Below are 21324 nucleotides of genomic sequence, written 5' to 3' on the forward strand. Positions count from 1 at the left end.
TCCCCCCTTTGAAATGCCGCTTGCCCTCAAGCGTTAGAAAAACAAAACCGCTGGAGTATATGGACATGTCTTCCTCCCAAGGGCCTGGNGGAAAATTAAAGCTTAGGTCTCCACAATGACCATCAAAATCCTATATATTCCTAAAAACGTCCAGGAACTAATGATGCAAATATGGAAGACTTTGGGGCAGTTTTGTAAATCTTCAAAACTTGTGGGAAAACTTCCGATTTCTTCTTTGGTCCAACATCGATCGACACTAAGGTAGCATCGATCGATGCATCCTCTGAATTTGTCTCCCAACTTCGTAACTTCAGCCTCAATGCTTGATTAAGCTCCAAATCTTCCTATTTAGCTCCATTATGCTCCCATCTATGTTAAATCCTATAAAGACTCTAAAAAATACCAAAAAGACTCTATAAATAAGACTTATATCATGGCTAAAAACACCTAAAAACCATGATATATCAACTCCCCCAGACTTAGCCTTTGCTTGCCCTCAATCAAAACATAAACTTAAACCTGTATAGAGGTTTGAAAACGCAGAAACTCATTTTCTTTTTAAAGTAATGCCATGATCATCCTAACCATAATCCATATGCTTAGCATATAAATCCAAATCGAACCACCATGTACTTCTCCGTTGACTTTCATAGCATCCCAAATTCAAGCCAAATTCCACTACTTCCTCCATTAAGCCTTCATCGGTGGGACTCATCAATTTGATCAATGTCAAGAACCTTCTAGACTCATTCCCGTACAATACCATAACAAGCAAGATATATCTTTTACAACATGTGGTACTCTTTCTCCCCCCCCAAGACTTATTCTTTTTAATCTTCCTTAGAGCTTTGCTTTATTATTTTTATCTTCTTCTTTTTTTTTCTCAAAGTTGTAGGCGAATAATGGGGTCATCGGTAATTTACCTACCCCTCACTTCCAAGCTTTGTGTGATCATTTGACTCAAGAGTAGAATAATGAGGTCACAGGTAATTTACCTACCTCTCTAAACTGATCAAAATCATCTCATCTTTTATTCTCTTTTTTTTTTTTAAACAAAGCTCTCAGGAAAAATATTTCAAACTTTAAATAAGGGAGAGGAGTACCATTTTTTTCTTTTGAAATCTTACTTGCCAGGTATGAACAAGGAGTCAAGCTCGATGAACATTAATCTCCTTGATGAGGTAAAAAGAAAAGCACAGAAATTACCTCAGGCTTTTGTGGATTCTGTTGGAAATTTGGATATTTTTGGTTCACTGGTCAGCCTTTGGATTTTTCATTAGTCGGATTCTGGATTCAATTTGCAGCATTAACCAACCAAGGCAGTACACTAAAAAGAAAAATCATAGTTCCCAACAAAATTTTGACTCAATAAAACATTTTTTTTTTCAAAAACAAAAACATAGTTAGTAACTGCCTCCCCCAGACTTAAACAACACTGTCCCCAGTGTTATCAAGTAAGAGATTGGCGAATAAAAATAAACAAAAATGAATAAGTATTGAAATTGTGAACAAAAACGTGTTACCAAACTGGATGTTCTGTGTCGACCGATGCTGATGGTGTGTCGGTCGATGCACACTGTAGATGCAGAGAATTCGAACATTACTCCTGAGTTAGCTGCGATCAATCTATGTTTCTCTCATTCCTTGGATGTTAGCACTGCTAAGAATCACTCAAACACAAGATTAAACGCAACATGATAGATAGAAGTTCATAATTCAATACAAATTCAAACTGACTCAAAGCAAGAATAAAAATGGCTCAAAGTGGAAAAAAAAACCTATGAGTGGGTTGCCTCCCACTAAGCGCTTGTTTTCAGTCATTAGCTTGACTGTGTCGGATTTCAGGCATCCGGTGGATTGGAACATGGCAATGAATGCTTCCGAGAGAATGTCCTCTGCATCTAAGGTGGTGTGTAGGCAGTAGGTGCATGAGATCTGCCAAGGATGTGAGGATCATGAGCAGGGCAGGACGGAGGAATGGGTGGCTTTCTTTTAAGTCCTGCAAAATCATCAACAGAAGAAGCAAGCGCTCTACGATAATCTTGTGGCTTGGTTAACTGCAAAATAGTTTTTGTACCTTTGAAATTCTTATTGATGATAGGAGAAGATTTAGGTGAAGATGCATACCTTTGACTTACCTGTGGGTTCTTGGCTGTAGAATGATGAGATTTCAGCTTTACAACCGGTCTAGGACTTGCAGCTAAGGAATCAACTCGAGAATCTTCGGTTGTGGACAAGTCTGGTCGTTCTCGTGGAGGTGTGTCGATCGATGCTTGGTCTGCAACTCGTGTTTCTTCGACGATTCTGCAACTTTCCTCAGCAATTTTCTCAACAGTCTCCATCTCTTTGACATACCCAGCAGTAATGTCTTCATGAAGCTCTATATTCGGATCAGAAACAACCTCCACAGAAAATGTCTGACCATCAATAGTAGGAATTCTTCTTAGCTTTTCCATCTCAAAGTTCATGACCAAATCATCCACATTCAGAGATATGTGTCCCTGCCTCACATCTATGATGGCACCAGCTGTAGCCAAGAAAGAGCGTCCTAAGATGAGAGGATCATTAGGCTCTTGGTCATATTTCAGCACCACAAAGTCAGTGAGAATCATGCAATCTCCAATCTGAATCGGAATATCTTCCAAGACACCTTTAGGAATCCTTCTCGATCGATCAGCTAAGATAAGAGATATCTTAGTTGGCTTGAAATCTGACATCCCAAGTCTCACAGCAACGAAATGTGGCATCAGGTTGATACTAGAGCCGAGATCGCAAAGAGAATGAGCAAACCGTGCTGCAGATATAGAACAATCAAGCACAAAGCTTCTAGGATCTGGTAACTTCTCTGCAATCCTACTTTGAATCACTGCACTTACTTCCTGTGAGACAACCATTTGCTGCTTCTTTTCTTTCTTTCTCTGTGGAGGCTGCTTCAACAGAATTGAGCTGACATCCTTGGTAAGCAATGCTCCTTCCTCAGGACTCAAACCATTGGTGACCATTCTCTTGACATATCGCTTAATACCAGGAGAAAACTTCACTGCATCAACCAAAGGCATCTCTATCATCACCTTGTCCATCATAGCTTTGCATCTTGCTTCTTTAGTCTCCTGCTTAGACCTCCTAGGCTTAGGGAAAAGGACTTTAGGCTTGTACACTCTCTCAGCAACTGGAATTGGAGCTTTCATAACTTCCTTCTCGGCCTGGACATTGCATCGGTCGATGCTTGAGTTGCATCGGTCGATGCTTGAGTTGCATCGGTCGATGCTGTCTCGCAAATTCAACTCTTCTACGACCACTGAGGGTTGCGTCGATCGGTGCTTTGCAGCTGCATCGGTCGATGCAACATCCACTACCGTATCATCGTTTACTTCCTTCACCAAAATTGCATTACAAGCATGGTTGGGGTTCTCTATTCTTCTAGAAAGAAGTTTCTCTTGTCTTTTAACAGACCCAACAGTCTGCATCACTTGATTCTCCAGCTTCTTGACATGAGTGTTTTAAGCTTCAAACTTTCCAGTCAGCTCAGTGTATGCAGAATCAATCTTCCCATAGAAGTCTACTGTTAACTTCTGTTGACCTTGAAGAATCTGCTCAATCATTGATTCCATCTTGCTTTCTGAATTGGGTGGAGGGAGGGGTTGGTAAGAAGAAGATCCATAGGTCCTTGTGAAGTTGCTGTTTGGATTTCCTGAGAATGAATTCTTCTGACCAAATCTCTGATTTTGATACCCAGCTCCATTCACATAGTTGACATCTTCTGTAATCTCTGGTTTTGGCTCAAAAGTCTCAACATCTTCAGCAACATGAACAGACTTCTTTCCCACAAGAAGATTGTGGATTGTATCCAGCTTAGCATTCACCGCAGCAAACTGATTTGAACCATTACCTTCATGTGCTCTTCTCCGCTCTAAGTCTGCATTCTTGGTACTGTTGCTTGATGCTAGCCTCTCTATCAAATTTTCAGCATCATCTGGGTACCTTGTCTTGAAGTTCCCATCACTAGCAGCATCCAAAGCCATCTGATACCTCCAATCAATACCACTGAAGAAGATACTAATCAGCTGCACCTCTGAGAACCCATGATGCAGACAGTCTCTCTGGTATGCCTTGAACCTTAACCAAGCAGCTTTGTAAGATTCAGCAGGTCCTTGTCTAAAGGTAGAGAGCTTAATCCTCAGCTCATCAGACATCGCATCATCATAGAAGTAGTTCAAGAACGCCACCTTGATGTCATGCCAGGTTGTCAGAGATCCTGGTTTGAGCTGCCTTAGCCAATGAGAAGCTTCCCCAGCAAGAGAGTAGGGGAAAAGCTTGCAGTAGAGATAGTCCTCTGTGACTCCATTAGCCTTGATGCTGGTGACTATATCCTCAAAGTGCTCAATATGGTCTAGAGGCTTCTCATGCGGCAAGTTCTGGAATGGCCTTTGTCCAACAAGAGCGAAGTAGGCAGGCTTCAGCTCAAAATCATTCCTTGGGAATGGAGGAGGGACAATTGCGGAGCGGTTCTCATAGAATAAGTCTGGCCTATTGAAGTCCGCAAGAGTCTTGACAAGATCTCCATTGTCATCCTGTCGCCTCTGAACATTATCCGCATCGGCCCTGGCATTGCACCGATCGACGCTAAGGTTGCGTCGGTCGATGCCATCCAGGTTGCGTCGATCGACGCCATCGTTGCATCGCTCGACGCCACGTGCATTCTCATCGGCCACGACGAGTTCTTCCTGAATAACCCGTCCTTCAGCATCAAGTTTCTGGCCTTGCTCGTTGTACACATTGCCCTCTTGATCCTTCAAAACTCCAGCCTCATCAGGTCTCAATATGAGTGTTTTGACCATCTTCACTGACTTGGCTGCTTTTGTGTTATCACGCTCTAGTTGCCCTAACTCTTGGTTTGAAAGCTTAACAACTGGACCAGTAGGATTTTTCCTGGTGCTAGGCTTAGGCATGTACCTGAAACACACAAGTGAAAAGAAACAAAAGCGTGTGAGTAAAACAGAAAAATAAAAATCTAGACAAAATCAAAGATGTTAATCTAATGGTGAATCAAAAGAGTCCCCGGCAACGGCGCCAAAATTTGATATGATCAAATTGTAATACCCTAATGATACTAACAGCCTTGCAGTTGTAATACTCTAGGGGTCGAATCCACAGAGACTCTAGATCAAACAATAGACTTATGAATCTTTTAATTATGCTAAATCAAAATATTAAATTAAATACAATGCAAAACAGAATGTAAAAGTGTTGTAAATTCAAAGAATTAAAAAGCTAGGCCTAGGGAATTTCTCAGGAATTTATGAAATATTAAATCAATCAATAAATTATGATTCAAGCAATTAAGATCAGATCTAGAACTCTAAACTCTTGGTAAAATAAATCAATTCTCACTGCAAATATTATCTAAATTTAAAACCAGAAAATCCAAATCTCTTTGCAAAATTCTAGGTAGGTAATAAATCAGCTTTAAAAACAAGTTTAGATTGTTAACAAAATTATTAAATCAAAACTCTTTGCAGGAAATAATTTTGCTCATCAAAAGGTTTTATCAGGAAAATCAATTATATTCTCATATCAATTTATTTTCCTAGATATTAATTCTAGGTGATCAATCAAGAATTAATATGAAGAACAACCTAAGATGAAGATCTAGAAAGATAAAAAATCCTAAAAATAACAGATCTAATAAATCATAAAAACCCTATGAATAACCCTAAACCTAACAAGCGAACTACTCAGACATGTTTAATGAAGAACAAAACATATTTTCTGAATAATAAGCAATTGAAATTTAAAGAGTAAAAGGGAGTTCAAGAATTCTTCTCTCAAAGCAGATCTCTCTCTTCAAAACTCTCAAAATCTCACAGGGTTGCTCTCTAAAAAGTTGCAGGAAAATTAAAGCTTAGGTCTCCACAATGACCATCAAAATCCTATATATATTCCTAAAAACGTCCAGGGACTAATGATGCAAATATGGAAGACTTTGGGGCAGCTTTGTAAATCTTCAAAACTTGTGGGAAAACTTCCGATTTCTTCTTTGGTCCAACATCGATCGACACTAAGGTAGCATCGATCGATGCATCCTCTGAATTTGTCTCCCAACTTCGTAACTTCAGCCTCAATGCTTGATTAAGCTCCAAATCTTCTTATTTAGCTTCATTATGCTCCCATCTATGTTAAATCCTATAAAGACTCAAAAGACTCTAAAAAATACCAAAAAGACTCTATAAATAAGACTTATATCATGGCTAAAAACACCTAAAAACCATGATATATCACCCATTCTCATACTGTGCTGCAGTTTTGAACTTAAACATCGAGGTCTTGGGGGACAAATTTAGCTTCCTCTTATCTCGAAGTCTTTTAGGCCTGAGAGCAAACATTTGGTGGGCAGGAGGCTGCAATATATCAGTCTCAAGAAAAGATACCGGGACAACTTCTCCATAGGCAACAAATTGCTCATTAATTTCTTCCACAACTGGTGTTTTCGTCTGTGACTCCACTGGAAGGTATTGAACAGACTTTGAGTCATCATGACAGTACAATGCAGGCTTCTGAATCGAATCACTAATCAGACACAATTCCTCTTCATTAGACTCCATGGACCTTGCAAAAGCAATCATCTCCGATAAGGTTTGAGGCTTCTTCACATGCACCATTTCCTGCATTTCTTGTGTTAATCCACACATAAAAATCCCCTGAAGCTTACGATCATCTAACCCTGTGACTTGACAGATAAATATTCAAACTGATGCACATACTCAGCCATTGTGCCCTTCTATTTGATGCAAAATAAACGCATACTTGGACCTCTTATACATGGAGTACCAAATCGCTGAAACAATATGGATTTGAACTGACTCCAATTCTCAAATCTAGAGTTGTTAATCTGCCTAGTATACCAAGCTAATGCCTCACCCGCCAAATGTATAGAGACGAACTCCCATATCTCAACCTCTGAAAATTTCTCAATGCGAAAGTATTGTTCCACACACGAGAGACAGCTATATATGTATTCACCACGAAACACAGGCATCTCAACATTTTGCAACAAATTCTTACGAGATCCAGGACCTAACTCACTACGGCGTGGTTCCGCGAAAGAATTTGGTACCTGATCGTGAAATTTCTGAGAATCCTTCAATCACAGCTCCGGTGAATCGCGATTCGTATCTAACGGTGGAAGACGAAGCAGGATTTGATCCACTGTTTGTTGCATCGTCTTCGATCTCAGTCTTTCCTCGGAATAGGATCTTCATCGGACTCCGGCGAAACCTCTGATTGAATCGGCGACAACTGCGAATCGAGTATCATCTTGGTCATCTGATTGCGATTTCGGTCGATCGGTTGTCACTAACGCACCAATTGATAGAGATTGAGTTACAGTTCTCAATCACCTATCACACCGTAACAGAGCACGCAAGCTCCCTTCTCACGCAGGAGAAGCTTCAACAACACACAACCTTCAACATGACTCACCAATGAATGCCACAACCCCTATTTATACTAAAGGTCCTAACGTAGTTTGTTATGGAAACATAACTAACTTCTTCTTCACTCCAGCTTCATTCTCACGTGTATTCTTGTTTGCACGTGTTCTCTTTTACCTCTCTTATACTCTTATGAGCTCATCACTCTCATCTCAGTTTTAACTTCGGCTGAGCTAAAAGTTTGCTGGTGTAAACAGTTAATAGCATCCTGAGTAAGACCTTGCGGTTTCTTGTTACATTCATTGGTCACTTGAAGCCCTTCTAGTTGAAAAATTGGATCAACATCTGTAGAATGAAATGAGGACTCCCTTTGCTCAGCTCCCAATGATACTCTGTTGCTTCGACTGAATCAGAAAAAAAGACAAAGTTGACACCATACAACTTCAGTACCCCCAAGTTGTGAAAATAAGATCCTTAAAGATCGTTAAGTATACACGTAGTACCAACTAACAAGAATCCACAAATACTAATGTTCCCGCTAAAGTCTTAACCAATTCTAACAAGAATCAAGAGCAAATCAAAACCAGAATTGTGATCAGCCGAAAGCAATCATCTTTAGAAAAAAAAACTAAAATCGGACTCGAGTGCACACATCAAGTAAAACTCTAGAATTTTACAGACCTGTTACCAGACAAAGAAACACCTCTCAATCTTTCGAAAAGTCTTGCCCTTGCAAGCAGAACAGCTCCAGGAAGCCTCTCGGATCCACTTAGGTTTACAAAGCTGCCACTCTGAGTTTCAGTATTAGTACTACTGTCAGGATTCAAATACTGAGCGGTGCCTTGAACATCACAAATAGGTTTACGTTATTGAATTCAAATATTAGGCGAGATTTTAATAAATTGGATCAGATTCATTAAAACATTCATACGACTATTGAAACTACTCTTTGGAGGAAGGAAACTTAACAGTATGGTGACAGAAGCGTCGGAGACGTGGAGTGGGTCTTCGGAGAAGATCACAGCCGTCAGAATCATGATGTTGGTTATGGTGATGGGTACCGAGATGGCGATGATGATTGTGTGAGTGGTATCGATAAGAAGAAGTATCAGATTCTAAATCCGGGTCGGATCGACCTGGACGAGATCTTCGTGTAGAGAACAGCTCTGATGCGCTCGTCATGCACCGATCAATCACCGAATTCGTTCGTTAATATGATCTCTGAAACAAGTGCAGAGACGATGAGATAAGGAGGAGAGAGAGACAGAGAGCATTGCGGAAAAAAAGATGGCCAGCTACAAGAGGTATGCTGCAAAACATGCCACACATCCCAAGTTTAATAATGTGCTCCTAACTACACCAACTATATGTTTGGCATGCCCACATACATCAAGTATATGATGTTATGTGTTTTACATCATGGACATAAAAATCGGTTAACCATGTGATTTCCCCTGACAACGACCGGCGTTGACTCAACGGAACCATCACCGGACAAAACTGAAACCGACCCGGACTCCTGCGACCCAACTAAAAAATCCGACCCGGTGCAATTTTTGTTTTGGATCAATTTTTATTGGGCTTTTATCTGTTAATAAAACAGGCCCAAGATTGATTAATCCAATTTCTCATATTTTTTCCCAAATCAACAAAGATGGAATTAAGCTCGGAATCTTCTAGTAGCATGAGTAGCAGGTCTACTAGAGTGGGGCAAGTTTGTCACTGTGGATTGCCGGTGAAGATATTCGTATAAAAAACGGTGAGAAATCCTAATCGAAGGTTCCTCGGGTGTGAGCTGTACAAGGTATGTATTGCTTGTATTTCGAAAAATATTGAGGTGAGTAGATATGTTGATTTAGCAGTTGTTTGATGTGTGTATGAAGGTGGTAATGGTCATTGTAAGTACTTTAGTTGGGTTGATGAAGAAGAAGTGAAAGGCTGGGCGAGAACATCATTGGTCGAAGCTCAAGCAGAAATTAGTGAGAAGAATAAGATAATCAGTCAACTACCAACAACAATCATAGAGCTTAAGGGTGATTTAGAGACACATCAGCTGCAGAAGAAGAAGATTGATGATATGGAAGCATTGGTGTCTCGTCAACACATCTATATCACGTGTTTGACAGGCTTGCTTGTATGTGCAATTGGAGTCATCGTACTTGGTTGAGTTTGGTCTCAATAATGACTATGTATTTCATCGTATTTGCATCATACTTGGATAGGTGAAGTAGTTTTTATTGATGTTTGAAGTTGATTTGTAGGATTGGTCCTGTAATGGCTAGAAATGTAATGACTAAACTATGTAATCCTTTTTGTTTGGATGGTACAAGGATTACAACAGAATAAGCTTTACTGTCATGTTTTAATAAAACAAATTACCAAAAGGAAACCCAACAATACCCAATGACAGTTAATTAACAAGCTTAGCCGATTTAAGGGTTTTAGATAAACATACTAAACCCAATTAAACCCAATGACAATGTTTTAATATCCAAATAACTGCTCCTTGCAATCTCAGTTACCAAATCAGAAACTAACAACTTGACTTCCTTGTGGTGCTGTCGATGACACATCTTGCACTTCAACAACATCTTGATCTTGATTCTCCATGGCTACCAATGCTGCCTCCATTGCCGCCTGATCTTGATTCTCTATGGCTGCCAATGCTGCTCCCATTTCCGATTGGTCTTGAGCTTCCAATAGAGGGGTCGTCTCTGTAAGCTTCCTTCTCTTTGCCCTACTCTCCGGAGACAAAAAAAAAAACAAAAACAACTGATTATCCATATGTACCAAAATGTAAACAAATCAAATGGACATCACGAATACCTCATGAGGACACTTTCGTGAATTACGTCCTGGTACACCACATAAACCACAATGCACTATTCTTCCTTTTCGATCAACCTTTGTCTCACTCTTCTTTTTGTGAGGTGATTCATTTAGTCCCTTGATCCTGGCTTTTCCCTTTGGTCTCCCTGCAGGGCGTTTATAAGGAGGTGCAACGATTCGTGGTTTTCCAAAATCTTCCTAAACTTAACTCCATTCACAGGCCGCAGTCCTCTTCTATATGTTCCCTTCCATTTCTCCCTCAAATAGTAGTCTGATATATAGTCTTCGACTTCCAGACTCAGTTCTCTGATTGCACATACGGCATGACGACAAGGTATACCCGTTAAATCCCATTTCCTGCATGCACATTCATGCTTGTTCAAACTCACTGCATATCCAATCCCAAATTCAACAATCTCATACTCTCCACCAGTGCTAGAAATCAATGCACAATATTGAGCTTTTTCACAAGATTTCTCCAGCTCTTTCCTTGCTTTTTTGTGAATTTTGCAGCTTCTTTCTCAGTAATGATAGACCGGTTCGTAACCCTTTGCATAACATCCCTTCTTATAAGCTCTAACATCTGGACAAACGGCTTCCTCCTTGCAATCTTCAAAGTTCTATTATACGACTCAGTGTGATTGTTGTGTGTATCCGCACAACAACAACCAACCCTAAAAAATGCTCGACACCATGAACTTGGATCCTTTCATAGTAGAGTTTTATAAGCCTGCGGATTGAACTCCTTGAATATAGCCAAATTTTCTTTATAATCCGCTTTGTTGTAACTGCTTGCACCTCGTCAAAACAATGGCTTCAACATGTTTGTCTTGTGATCTCTCTTGATGGCTCCATATATGTGTCTAGCACAAGCACGATGCTCTGCCATTGGCAACTCCGTAGCAACACCATGAATCAATCCGTTATGCATATCTGAAATCAAGGTGATGTTCTCACCTAACCCCAAGCTCAAGTCTTCTTTTAGTTTTCGAATAAACCATTCCCAATTGGGATTGTTCTCACAATCAACTACAACCCATGCTATTGGAAATATCTGATTATTAGGGTCCCTTCCTATGGCAGTAAGCATCATCCCTTGCGTAGCGTTCTTCAAGAAGGTACCATCCAAACCAATGATTGGTCTACAATACTGCTTCCAAGAACTCCTCAATGCCTCAAGAAAAATATATATTTGATGAAATGCCTCACTGCCATCATCCCTATTAGTCGTATTAATCTCCACCGTAGTGTGTAGATTGCTAGTCCATAGTTGCAGCTCATAGTCCCTTAACCTTGAAAATTGCTCATCACACTCAGCTTGCAGCTTATCAAATATCTTCCTTCTTGCAACTTTAGCTTGGTTTGGTGAGATAATGATGTTGTACCTCCTCTTCATCTCATCTTTTATTTCTGGACCACTCATCTCTAGATCTCTTCTAATATCTTCGAAGAACAGATAGGCGATTATAGGAGTCTTTATCGTTTCACACCTTCCTGTTGGATGATAAAGATGCTCACTATTGTAACGCTTCACCATCCACTTGCCAACCGGGTTCTCTATAGAACAATAAATGTTCCAAGTACACCCTTTTCCTTTACAAACACATTCAAGCTTGTCCTTCTCCCACCTAGAATACACCACATTACGCCTTGTCTTCAAAATGTATCTGATGATGTTCTTCTTAAAGTCACTTCCACTACAAAAGACCTGCCTCAAACTAAACACACCATCAGGTAAGCCTTTCTTAACCAATCTCTCTGCTTGCTCTTCTTCATCGCCAAATTCATCATCCGTTGCAGGATATACTTCATCATCATCCGAAATTTGTTCCTCATAATTTTCATTGTTGAATACTTGAATATCCTCCTCTGCAATACCAGCATCATCGTCCACAATCTCATCTTCATCATCTGACTCATCCGGTTCGGATAAACCTGCATCCGATTTACCATCCTCACTATCATCACCACTCTGATTATCTGGAAGAACTATCTCAGCATCTACAATGGCTTTTTCTTTTTCTTTTTCTTTTTCTTCATGTGCCTTTTCAAAGAAGATGTCCACCTCTCCCATCCAACGACCTTTTGACACCAATTTATTCTTATTGCTATCAACATTCTCCCACAGAGGCTGCTTATCTGATACTTCTTCGAATGGTAGCTTGTACCACATTCTCCCAAGGTTGTTGACTCTTTTCGCAAGCATTTTTAGCAATACGTCTTGAAAAATTGTCACTGAATCAACCTCAAAAACTTCAATAACTCCATCGATGTACTTCAACACTCCATTGTCTGTTGTGAATTGGCCCGAATGATGGCAATTCACTTTCACTGTGATTTTTTCACTACAAAAAATGATATATAATTCAGAGACAAACGAGACATGTTGTTATAAACAATGTAACTAAGGCCACACAGCCAGACAACAATACTCGACAATAACCAGAGATAACCCGACAATAACATATAAAGGAGAATCTTTCCGACAACAACTCCACTTTCCCACTTGTTCCCACTTATTCAAAACAACATAAAAAAAGTTAAAAATCAACAGCAAACATCCAAATTTACCTCATTGGGACGAGAATCAACAGCCGATTCCTTCTTTATTTAGATTTCCAGCAAATATTTCACTGCATTTCGTACCAGTAAAAACCCTAATTGAAAAGGGGATCTCTTCGACACTTCTTCGATTTTGAGGATAAAACTTTTTAACTTTTTCTGTTTCCGTCGATTCTCATTTTTACCAAAAACAATGGAATTAATCGATCATGGGCCTGTTTTATTAACATATAAAAGCCCAATAAAAATCGATCCAAAACAAAAATTGCACCGGGTCTGATTTTTTAGTTGGGTCGCAGGAATCCGGATCGGGTTTCAGTTTTGTCCGATGATGATTCTGTTGAGTCAACGCCAGTCGTTGTCGGGGAAATCACACGGTTAACCGATTTTTTATGTCCATGATGTGAAATACATAATGTCATATACTTGATATATGTAGGCATGCCAAACATATAGTTAGTATAGCTAAAGGTACATTATTAAATTTCAGATGTGTGGCCATGTTTTATAGGATACCTCGTGTAACTGGAAACTGCAGTGAAAAGATGACGTCATCCCACTCGTTGTTGTCTGAAGGAAGACATTTCTTCAAACGGTGTCGTCGTATCGACAAGTGAGGTAAGAAGCCCAAATAAGTTTGGGCCTATTCAGTTGAAGTCCATTAATTGTTTTGTCAGTTAACTAAGTCAATGTACTAGTTGCAGTTTACAAGTTGGTTTAAGATAAATAAAAATTTCCCACTTTGTTAATGAACTCATCTTTTGGTTGTTATCGAGTTAATGAGTCTGACAGACAGTTAATAATCCAACTATCAATCTCCATAAGCAACTCTTAGAAGGCTGAAAGGTTTCTAATATATACTCCTTTTGAAAATTAAGGGTGATAATGGATATAAATACGGATATCACAATCGGACTAGATAATAAAACTACGCTAGTGCATGGACAAAGAAATGGCTCCACTGTGGAAGGTTTTTATCTAAATTCGGCTACACGAGAAAGGTCTTGACTTCCAAATTTGGTATCAATGAAAAAGGTCTTGACTTCCAACTTGTATTCGTAGACTGGATTGCTGGTGAATCCAAAACCAAAACCTTTCTCCCTACTCTCAATGTATAAACAAACTCATACATAACTCTTAACTATTACATCTACCAGATTTAACTTCAGGTGTATGAATGACTACCATTAATTTCCTTCCAATTTTTGCAGCCATTAGGTGAAGTCCCGGTTCTCGAAGATGGAGATCTCAAACTTTCTGGTATTAATCTTGTCTCCTATTCTATAATTTTATTTTAAATCTTGGATTTGAATGGTCTAGCGGTTTTTTTATGGTTTTGCAAAAAATTACATGTTCAATACATTTTTAATATATTTCTTTGTTAGTCTTATAGCTAAGTTTCGAAACAATAATTTAAAAGGAAAATTTCTTAAAAAAACTTCAACTTATTTTTATTTGGACGTTTAATACCCAATAGTTTTTAATTGGAACAAAAATACACGATATATTAAATTGTTGTCAAATAAAACTTTATCTTTAAATCGTTAGTAGATTTCAACCCGAGACTTAACAGCGTTAAACGGCCGTTACAGAATTTCTAACTGGCCTTAAATTTCTACGAGACGTGTTTAAACATATATATTGATCAGTTAAAAAACGTAATTGAATTGGTTGATGTAGCCTAGTTTCCATACTTGGCGGGCGAAAGCTTCACTTTAGCAGATCTTCATCATCTTCCGCTGATTGATTACTTGTTGAACACGGAAGAACAAGAGCTGAAAAACTTGATCTATTCGCGTCCCAATGTAGCCGCATGGGTCGAGAAGATGAAGTCGAGACCCGTTGGCTAAAAACAGTCGTCATGAAAAACCGCATCGTTGACTTGATGAAGCATCGTCGTTTACCTAAAAGCTTAGACTCATCGTGTCATGAATTAACAACTATTGTTGCTCAGGAAAAAACTGCATTGGCTAAGCACCGATAGTCTCAGTGAGTCATTTATGCATGGTATTTATTTGTATGAGTCAATTTGTAATGAATTGAAGCAATTTGTGTGTTTTCTTTGGGTTTTCCAAACATATTATGTGTTTGTATCAAAATAATCCAACATGCGAATATGCGATTTAAGTTCTTACTCTTTTTTTTTTCCTTCTAAATCACTTTATTAGTTTGCGTTGACATAATCATTGTTTACAAGAGTAGAGAAGCCAGACAATTATGGAACAAAGACCATTAAAAATTACATGAGACTGCTGTTTTAGCTAATAAATCAGCACAAGAATTTTGATGCGATTTAAGTTCTTAATCATGGGAATATGGATGGAGGAGTATGTAAATTTTGTCAAATATAACTAGATTTAAAATTTTTTTTTTTTTATAGTGTTTAAGATTGTATAATTTTATTTTGATTTTTAATTTTATGATTTAACCCCCATGACAATTTATTTTTTACATAATTGTAATTTAATCAACTTAATTAGACATGTTTGAAATTGCTTTATGTTTATACAAATTATTAATTTTATTTGGAATTTAATCAATCAAAATTAGTTGGTGTGAAAGTAAACATATATTGATATGGTGGTCTGTATTGTGTTCCCAATAATTTGTTTTCATTTGAGTTGTTGTATTGCGTATAAGGAGCCTAAACTGATATTTTCTCATCTTGGTTCCTCTTGAGCGGTGATTTCCTCGTTTTTGATTGATTACATTCTTTTAAATTGTGAACTAAATTATTAGTGCTGGAGGTTATGATTGCTTCATTGGTGGTGTTAATTTCTTCAATGCCGTTTGCAGATGGATTACATAAACACTTCACATCCAAATTTTAACTGGTGGAACAAGGCCGTGGAAGTTGCAATGCAACAAGTGAAGTCTTCGAGGATTCTCATCCTTTGGCACGGCCAAAAGTATGAAGTACTCTGAGCACGTACATTAAAATTTGGTTTGTCTACTGGTAACTCTTATACCTCTGTGAACACCTTTCTGGAAATTTTGATTGGCTTGGTAACTTTATGAGCTTTTTGTTCTTGTTATGGGTTTTTTTTCTTGTTATCGTCTCAGTCATTGAAATTGATACTAAACTTTTGGTCATTTTCCTTTTCCTAGGTCCACATTTCAACCCTGATGGTAAAACACACGGTGCCCCAGAGGATGCTAATCGACATGTTGGCGACCTAGGAAACATCACTGTTGGAGACGATGGTATCCCTTCTCAACATCTCTATCCCTCATCTCGATCTTTTTTAGACATATTTTTTGCTACTCTCTCTCAATTGTGCTTCTGCAGTCTTACTTTCATAGTTGCGTTTTTCATCTATCACCAGCTTTAGTGTTCATGGAGTTACATATAGTATTTTGTTTTTCTTTTCCCAGGAACTGCCACCTTCACCATCACTGACTACACATTTTGTTCACAACTGCTCTAGACATTTTTCAAAGAGGGGGTATTGAACTTGTATTTTAGAGGATTTGGTGGGATTTTAATATTTTGGAATTTTGAAAGATTTGGGTGAGAGTTTAGAAGATTTGAATAGTTTTTAGAGTTTTCTATAAAAATTAAAGAAAAGAAATGTGATTCTGTGAGATTTTACTAATAAAGTTTAGGTGATTTTAGAATATTTTACAACACAAGAAAAGGAAATTTGTTTCCAATGATCTCTCAAGTCATCCTCGTTCCCAGCACAAAATTCACATGATGACGTGTCTCATGGCCCGATTATTATTAGAGCGTTCTCCATCGGCCTTCGGGGTTCGGGGTCAACCCATAGTTTTTGTTTAAAAGATGAAACAAATCACAGCTACTGAAAACATATATCTAACATGGAAATCAATCGTTTAAAGATGATTAAACACAAAAAAAAATGAGATCGGAGTGAGATGAGATGTATAAACTCGGCCACGTACGTCGTTATCTATCTTATTGTTTGTCCAACTTACAAAAAATAATATGTATATGATCATCACATGCACTAAAAACATAGCCAACAAAAAAAAACTGCACATACGTGTTTGATGATCATCACAAGGATAAGAGAAACGGAAGATTTGGGTGCATATTATTTTTTATGCTTGTTGATTATTGTGTACTAAGATCTTGAGCCTTATTTTAGTGGTGCAGCGGGTGGATTAGCAGCACCTTTAGTCGAAGTCTTATAAAAAAGGGGAAGAGGAAGAAGATCTTTGAAATCTTTCAAAATTCTATCTCAAAGGGTGTTATTCTCTTGGTCACATTTTTCAACTAAAAAAAACAATTGTCTTTCAAATCCTCCAAAGTAGCAATTCTAAAAAGTTTATGATATTTTGAATAACAATGGATTTTAAGTGAAATTTATAAATCATTGATTGAATAAAAAGAGATTGTGAATTATTTTATATGATTCTACTTAAATCTCAATTTGAATAACATAGGATTTCAATAGATTTTTAAAAATCATCAATTGAATAACAAGTGATTTGAAGAATACTCCAACATCTTCTAAAATACCAAATTCAATACCCACTTTGTGTTTGTTCCAAAGATTCCTCTTACTGGACCAAACTCTATTGTTGGAAGGGCTGTTGTTGTCCACGCAGACCCTGATGGCCTCCGAAAGGGTGATTACATTTGTCTAATGTTTTTTATGGAGATTTTTTTTTGTTCTAGTTCCCTTGTTATGTTAACTGAGTTTAAAGGATATCCAGTCGACATCTACTGCATCTCGCTTATGACTCAACATGTATCCTATGAACACACTTTAACCTGAACTCGTTTTGTTTTTTACTTTTTTAGGAGGCCATGAACTCAGCTTGGCTACCGGAAACGCAGGCTGTCGTGTTGCCTGTGGTAAGTAATTTTAATCCACATTTTACTCTCATGTCCTGTGGAAAATTAATCTATCAGAAACTGGGTCATTACCAGCACTCCCATCTTGAACTCCATTGATTCTCTGGCAGCTCAGGGGTTCATCTTTGTTTTATATATCATCTTGCATTTTGGGGTTTGGCCGAAAATCGATAACCCTATTACATCATCTATGTCCGAAAACGCAGTATAGTTTCTGTCTGTTTCGGGAGTGACTTGAGATTGACTTTAGGCTCGTGAGATTCCACACAACTACAGTTCCTGATACTAAGTTTCATTCCTAATGTAATAGACCCGCAGAGGATCAACTGACTGGCCTTACGTCTACCATTTTGCAGGTATCATTGGTCTCCAGGGCTAAAGCTGTTCTGTTTCCAAAGAAGAGATTGATGTAATAAGGAGGTCCAACTTTAGACCCTGATTTGGTATTATTTGGGTATCTTTTGGTGTGTGGCTATAACTTCTGACCTTAGTTGCTCAAAGCATTTGTAGTTCAGACAGAAAACAGAGAAAATTCCATACTTTTACTATCTATATACTATTAAAAGGGAAGTAATATACTATTAAAAGGGAAGCATTTTTAATAAGTAGACATAGATTAAGAGATTATTACATAAAATGCCACTGAAAACAGAATAAGGATATATATAAATCATGTATCCAAACATAGGAACCAAACAGATTGATATTAATAGTATTAGCCAAACCAAAATTTAAAATATAACACTAAAAAATCGGGTGCAATTTTTAATGTTTATGGGAATTGAAATTATCTAACTATAACAGTGCAATCAACAAGATAATAACTATCTAATGTTTATGGAAATTGAATTTAAAATAATAATAATTACCTAATATTTAAGGAAATTATTTAAATTTGTTGGACTCTTAAATTCGAAATTACATATATGTAAATATATTTAATTTTCTAATATATTTTGAGATATTTCTGGAAACAAATATTTAATTTTAATATAATGATAACTATTTAATTAGGTAAGAAGTAGTCCAAATTAATTTGTTAACATAAATAATGTGGTTAATTAAAGAAAACAAATATTAAATTATCAAAAATGGAAATAAATAACGTTACTTTATAGCCCTCTTTAACTTACAACAACTATTTTTTAAATCTGTTCAAAAAAAATAAAATTATTTTTATGAATTAAAACAATAATTACAAACATGACGATAATAACCAGTGAAAAATATAAACAGAATATGTTCTTTTCTATTGATTTCAAAATGATTAATAAGAAAGTATTTCAAAAATATATTCAACTTATAGATAAAAATAAATTATTTTTAAAAAATTTATGGAATATATAATGTTTAGTAAAATAGCAGATCTACTAAATCCTAATTTCGTGAAAATTATAATTTTACAAGAAAATTTAAAATAAATGATGAAAAGTATAAATTCAAATCTATAATAATTTTTCATTGATTATGGTTTGAAATTAACGGAAGATAATTTAAGTAATTAGTAACTGATATTGAATTTTTGATATTCTAAAATTTTAGTAAGATTTGTTTAAAATATAGATTTTTTTGGTAAGGTTAAAACCTTTTATTTTAGTCATAAAACAAGTATTAAAACAAGATATGGGCAAATATATGGTGGCGAAATTTGTGGACGAATAATTAGGAAATTTATACAATGTTTTGGGCAAAAAATATCTTAACAATAAATGAAAAATCACAAACAGATATTCAACTTATCCCATACCATTTTCCTATATATAACGAAATATTTGTGTTTAAATCCTAGATTCAAAAGAGCAGGAAGAGTTGTTCATAGAACATGGATCCTCAAAGCAACTCATCGAGCTGTAATTATTTTTGTTAAACAATGATGCAATTTTGTGGTTAGTATTGAGTTAGATGGTGATTTTTGTGTATTATTAATTTGTGTGCTTTGTTTTTGTAGATGACAAACTTTGGTTCAATAATTTGGATTTGGGAATCAAACTCATAGGTATGTAATACACATAAACATAATTAAGATTCTAATTGTTGTTAATTTTTAATGTTTTTTAAATTAGCTAATAATTTGGTTGTGTTTATGCAGGGTCAAAGGTCAACATTGTCGAGAAACCTATGAAACTATCTTTTTTTCTTTTTCAAAACGAAATTGTCTTTTAATTTCATGTTAATAAATCTTTATGTTCATATAGAGAATAAATGACTATTAAATCTGAAAATTATATACAATTCTAACTTATCCTAAGAAAATCATTTTAAAATAGTTTGGCTGCATTCATCAAACGCACATAAGGATGTCCATATTTTTTTGTGAGATTAGTAGTAGGTCTAAATATGGAATAGTAAAATCAATGGACTTTATTTATGACGTGAAGAATATACTTCACTTGTGATTAATTTTATTGTATTTAGTCTTTTCAACAGGCAACAACATGTTGTATAGAAAATTTGTGCATCTATCCACAATATAAGATATATATGTGTGGTATAAAATATAAAGTGTTTATTAATATATTTTACAAAGAAATTGTAAATTCACATTTTTTGTTTTCTATTTTATCAAGTGTATAATAATATTATTGAATGAAGGAAAAAAAATCGACTCCTCGAATATCAATAGTTTTATACCCAATATTTTTGAAAATCATTTTTAAAGTTTCCGTAACATATCAAATTTATTAAAATCGATATTCTATATATGTAAACTTATTTAATTTGATGGTATATTATTTGTTATTTGCAAAACCGAGCATCTAATTTAATATGTTCAAAAAAACATCATCATTTATTTTTATTTCAAAAAAAAGTTTAACAAAAATACTAATTAATTCTGATTATAATAAATATATTAAAACCAAAAAAAATGAATTTTAAATTATATTTTTTCAATTATGAAAGCAGTTATTATATTTGTAGTATATAATTTAACCACGATTTACTATTTTATAAAATAGTATATTCTTTATATAAATTTTGGATTTTAGATTCATCAGTATCTAAAAAAATTAAAAAATTACCGTTTCCAAAATATTAATTCAAAATATATACAATGTTGAAATTTTGCCGATTTTGGTTCATAAGTGAAAAAAAAACAATTTTTCACCGTTAAGAATAGTTTTAGTGGATTAATATCATAACTGCTACGGTTCTAATAAATTCTATGGTGAAAGGATTATTATTTCATTCTCACACTTTTATAGCAAACTAATATAATTTTATGTTATAGATCTTATACAACTAAATATATCTACAAATAAAACCCACACATATGTAAGGATCCAAAATACTTACTTATTTCCCTATTTGATAAACTAAAATATATAATATGAAATGTGTAGATTTTTTTTAAAACCACAGTTATGTGATGAAAAATCATATCTGGGACGGGATATTCCACTTTTGTTTTACTATTTTCTGTCCTGAAATCAGTGTTCAAGAAAGCGGTCTAGGCGCTCAGCAGATGCCTAGATGACCGCCTAAACCGCTTAAAATTACATAAATTTAATTTTAATATTTCTTTTTGATTATTAAATTAAATATATTTAAATTATTCTGTTTTATATTTTTTTTTAATGTAGTTATCTTTACATATGATAAAAGACAAACTGGTCACTTTTTTCATCTAAACCAAATTATAAACAAATCGAATACTTAACTAATAACTGGTATGAGTTC

The 21324-nt window shown here is 36.0% G+C and overlaps 1 protein-coding gene, 2 long non-coding RNA genes and 1 pseudogene across 3 annotated transcripts in view; 3 read left to right on the plus strand and 1 right to left on the minus strand.

The window, feature by feature from the left end:
* Nucleotides 1-8691, minus strand: part of LOC104742523 (probable E3 ubiquitin-protein ligase RHY1A) — a 12827-nt gene extending 4136 nt beyond the window's left edge. Inside the window, exons 1-3 of the mRNA XM_019235767.1 lie at nt 8386-8691; nt 8112-8294; nt 7636-7834 (exon numbers count right to left, since the gene is read on the minus strand). Of these exons, the coding sequence (XP_019091312.1) occupies nt 7636-7834; nt 8112-8294; nt 8386-8612 (609 nt within the window). The 5' untranslated portion in view covers nt 8613-8691. The remainder of the gene's footprint in view (nt 1-7635; nt 7835-8111; nt 8295-8385) is intronic.
* On the plus strand, nt 13367-14805 carry LOC104743997 (annotated as a pseudogene).
* LOC109128792 lies at nt 15766-16230 on the plus strand. Its single transcript, XR_002035103.1, has 3 exons — nt 15766-15777; nt 15930-16025; nt 16197-16230. It is a non-coding gene; the product is annotated as an uncharacterized LOC109128792 (long non-coding RNA).
* Nucleotides 17345-18038, plus strand: LOC104743998. Its single transcript, XR_002035104.1, has 3 exons — nt 17345-17417; nt 17593-17646; nt 18003-18038. It is a non-coding gene; the product is annotated as an uncharacterized LOC104743998 (long non-coding RNA).

The sequence above is a fragment of the Camelina sativa genome, chromosome 14 (assembly GCF_000633955.1).
Source record: "Camelina sativa cultivar DH55 chromosome 14, Cs, whole genome shotgun sequence".
Classification (NCBI taxonomy): domain Eukaryota; kingdom Viridiplantae; phylum Streptophyta; class Magnoliopsida; order Brassicales; family Brassicaceae; genus Camelina; species Camelina sativa.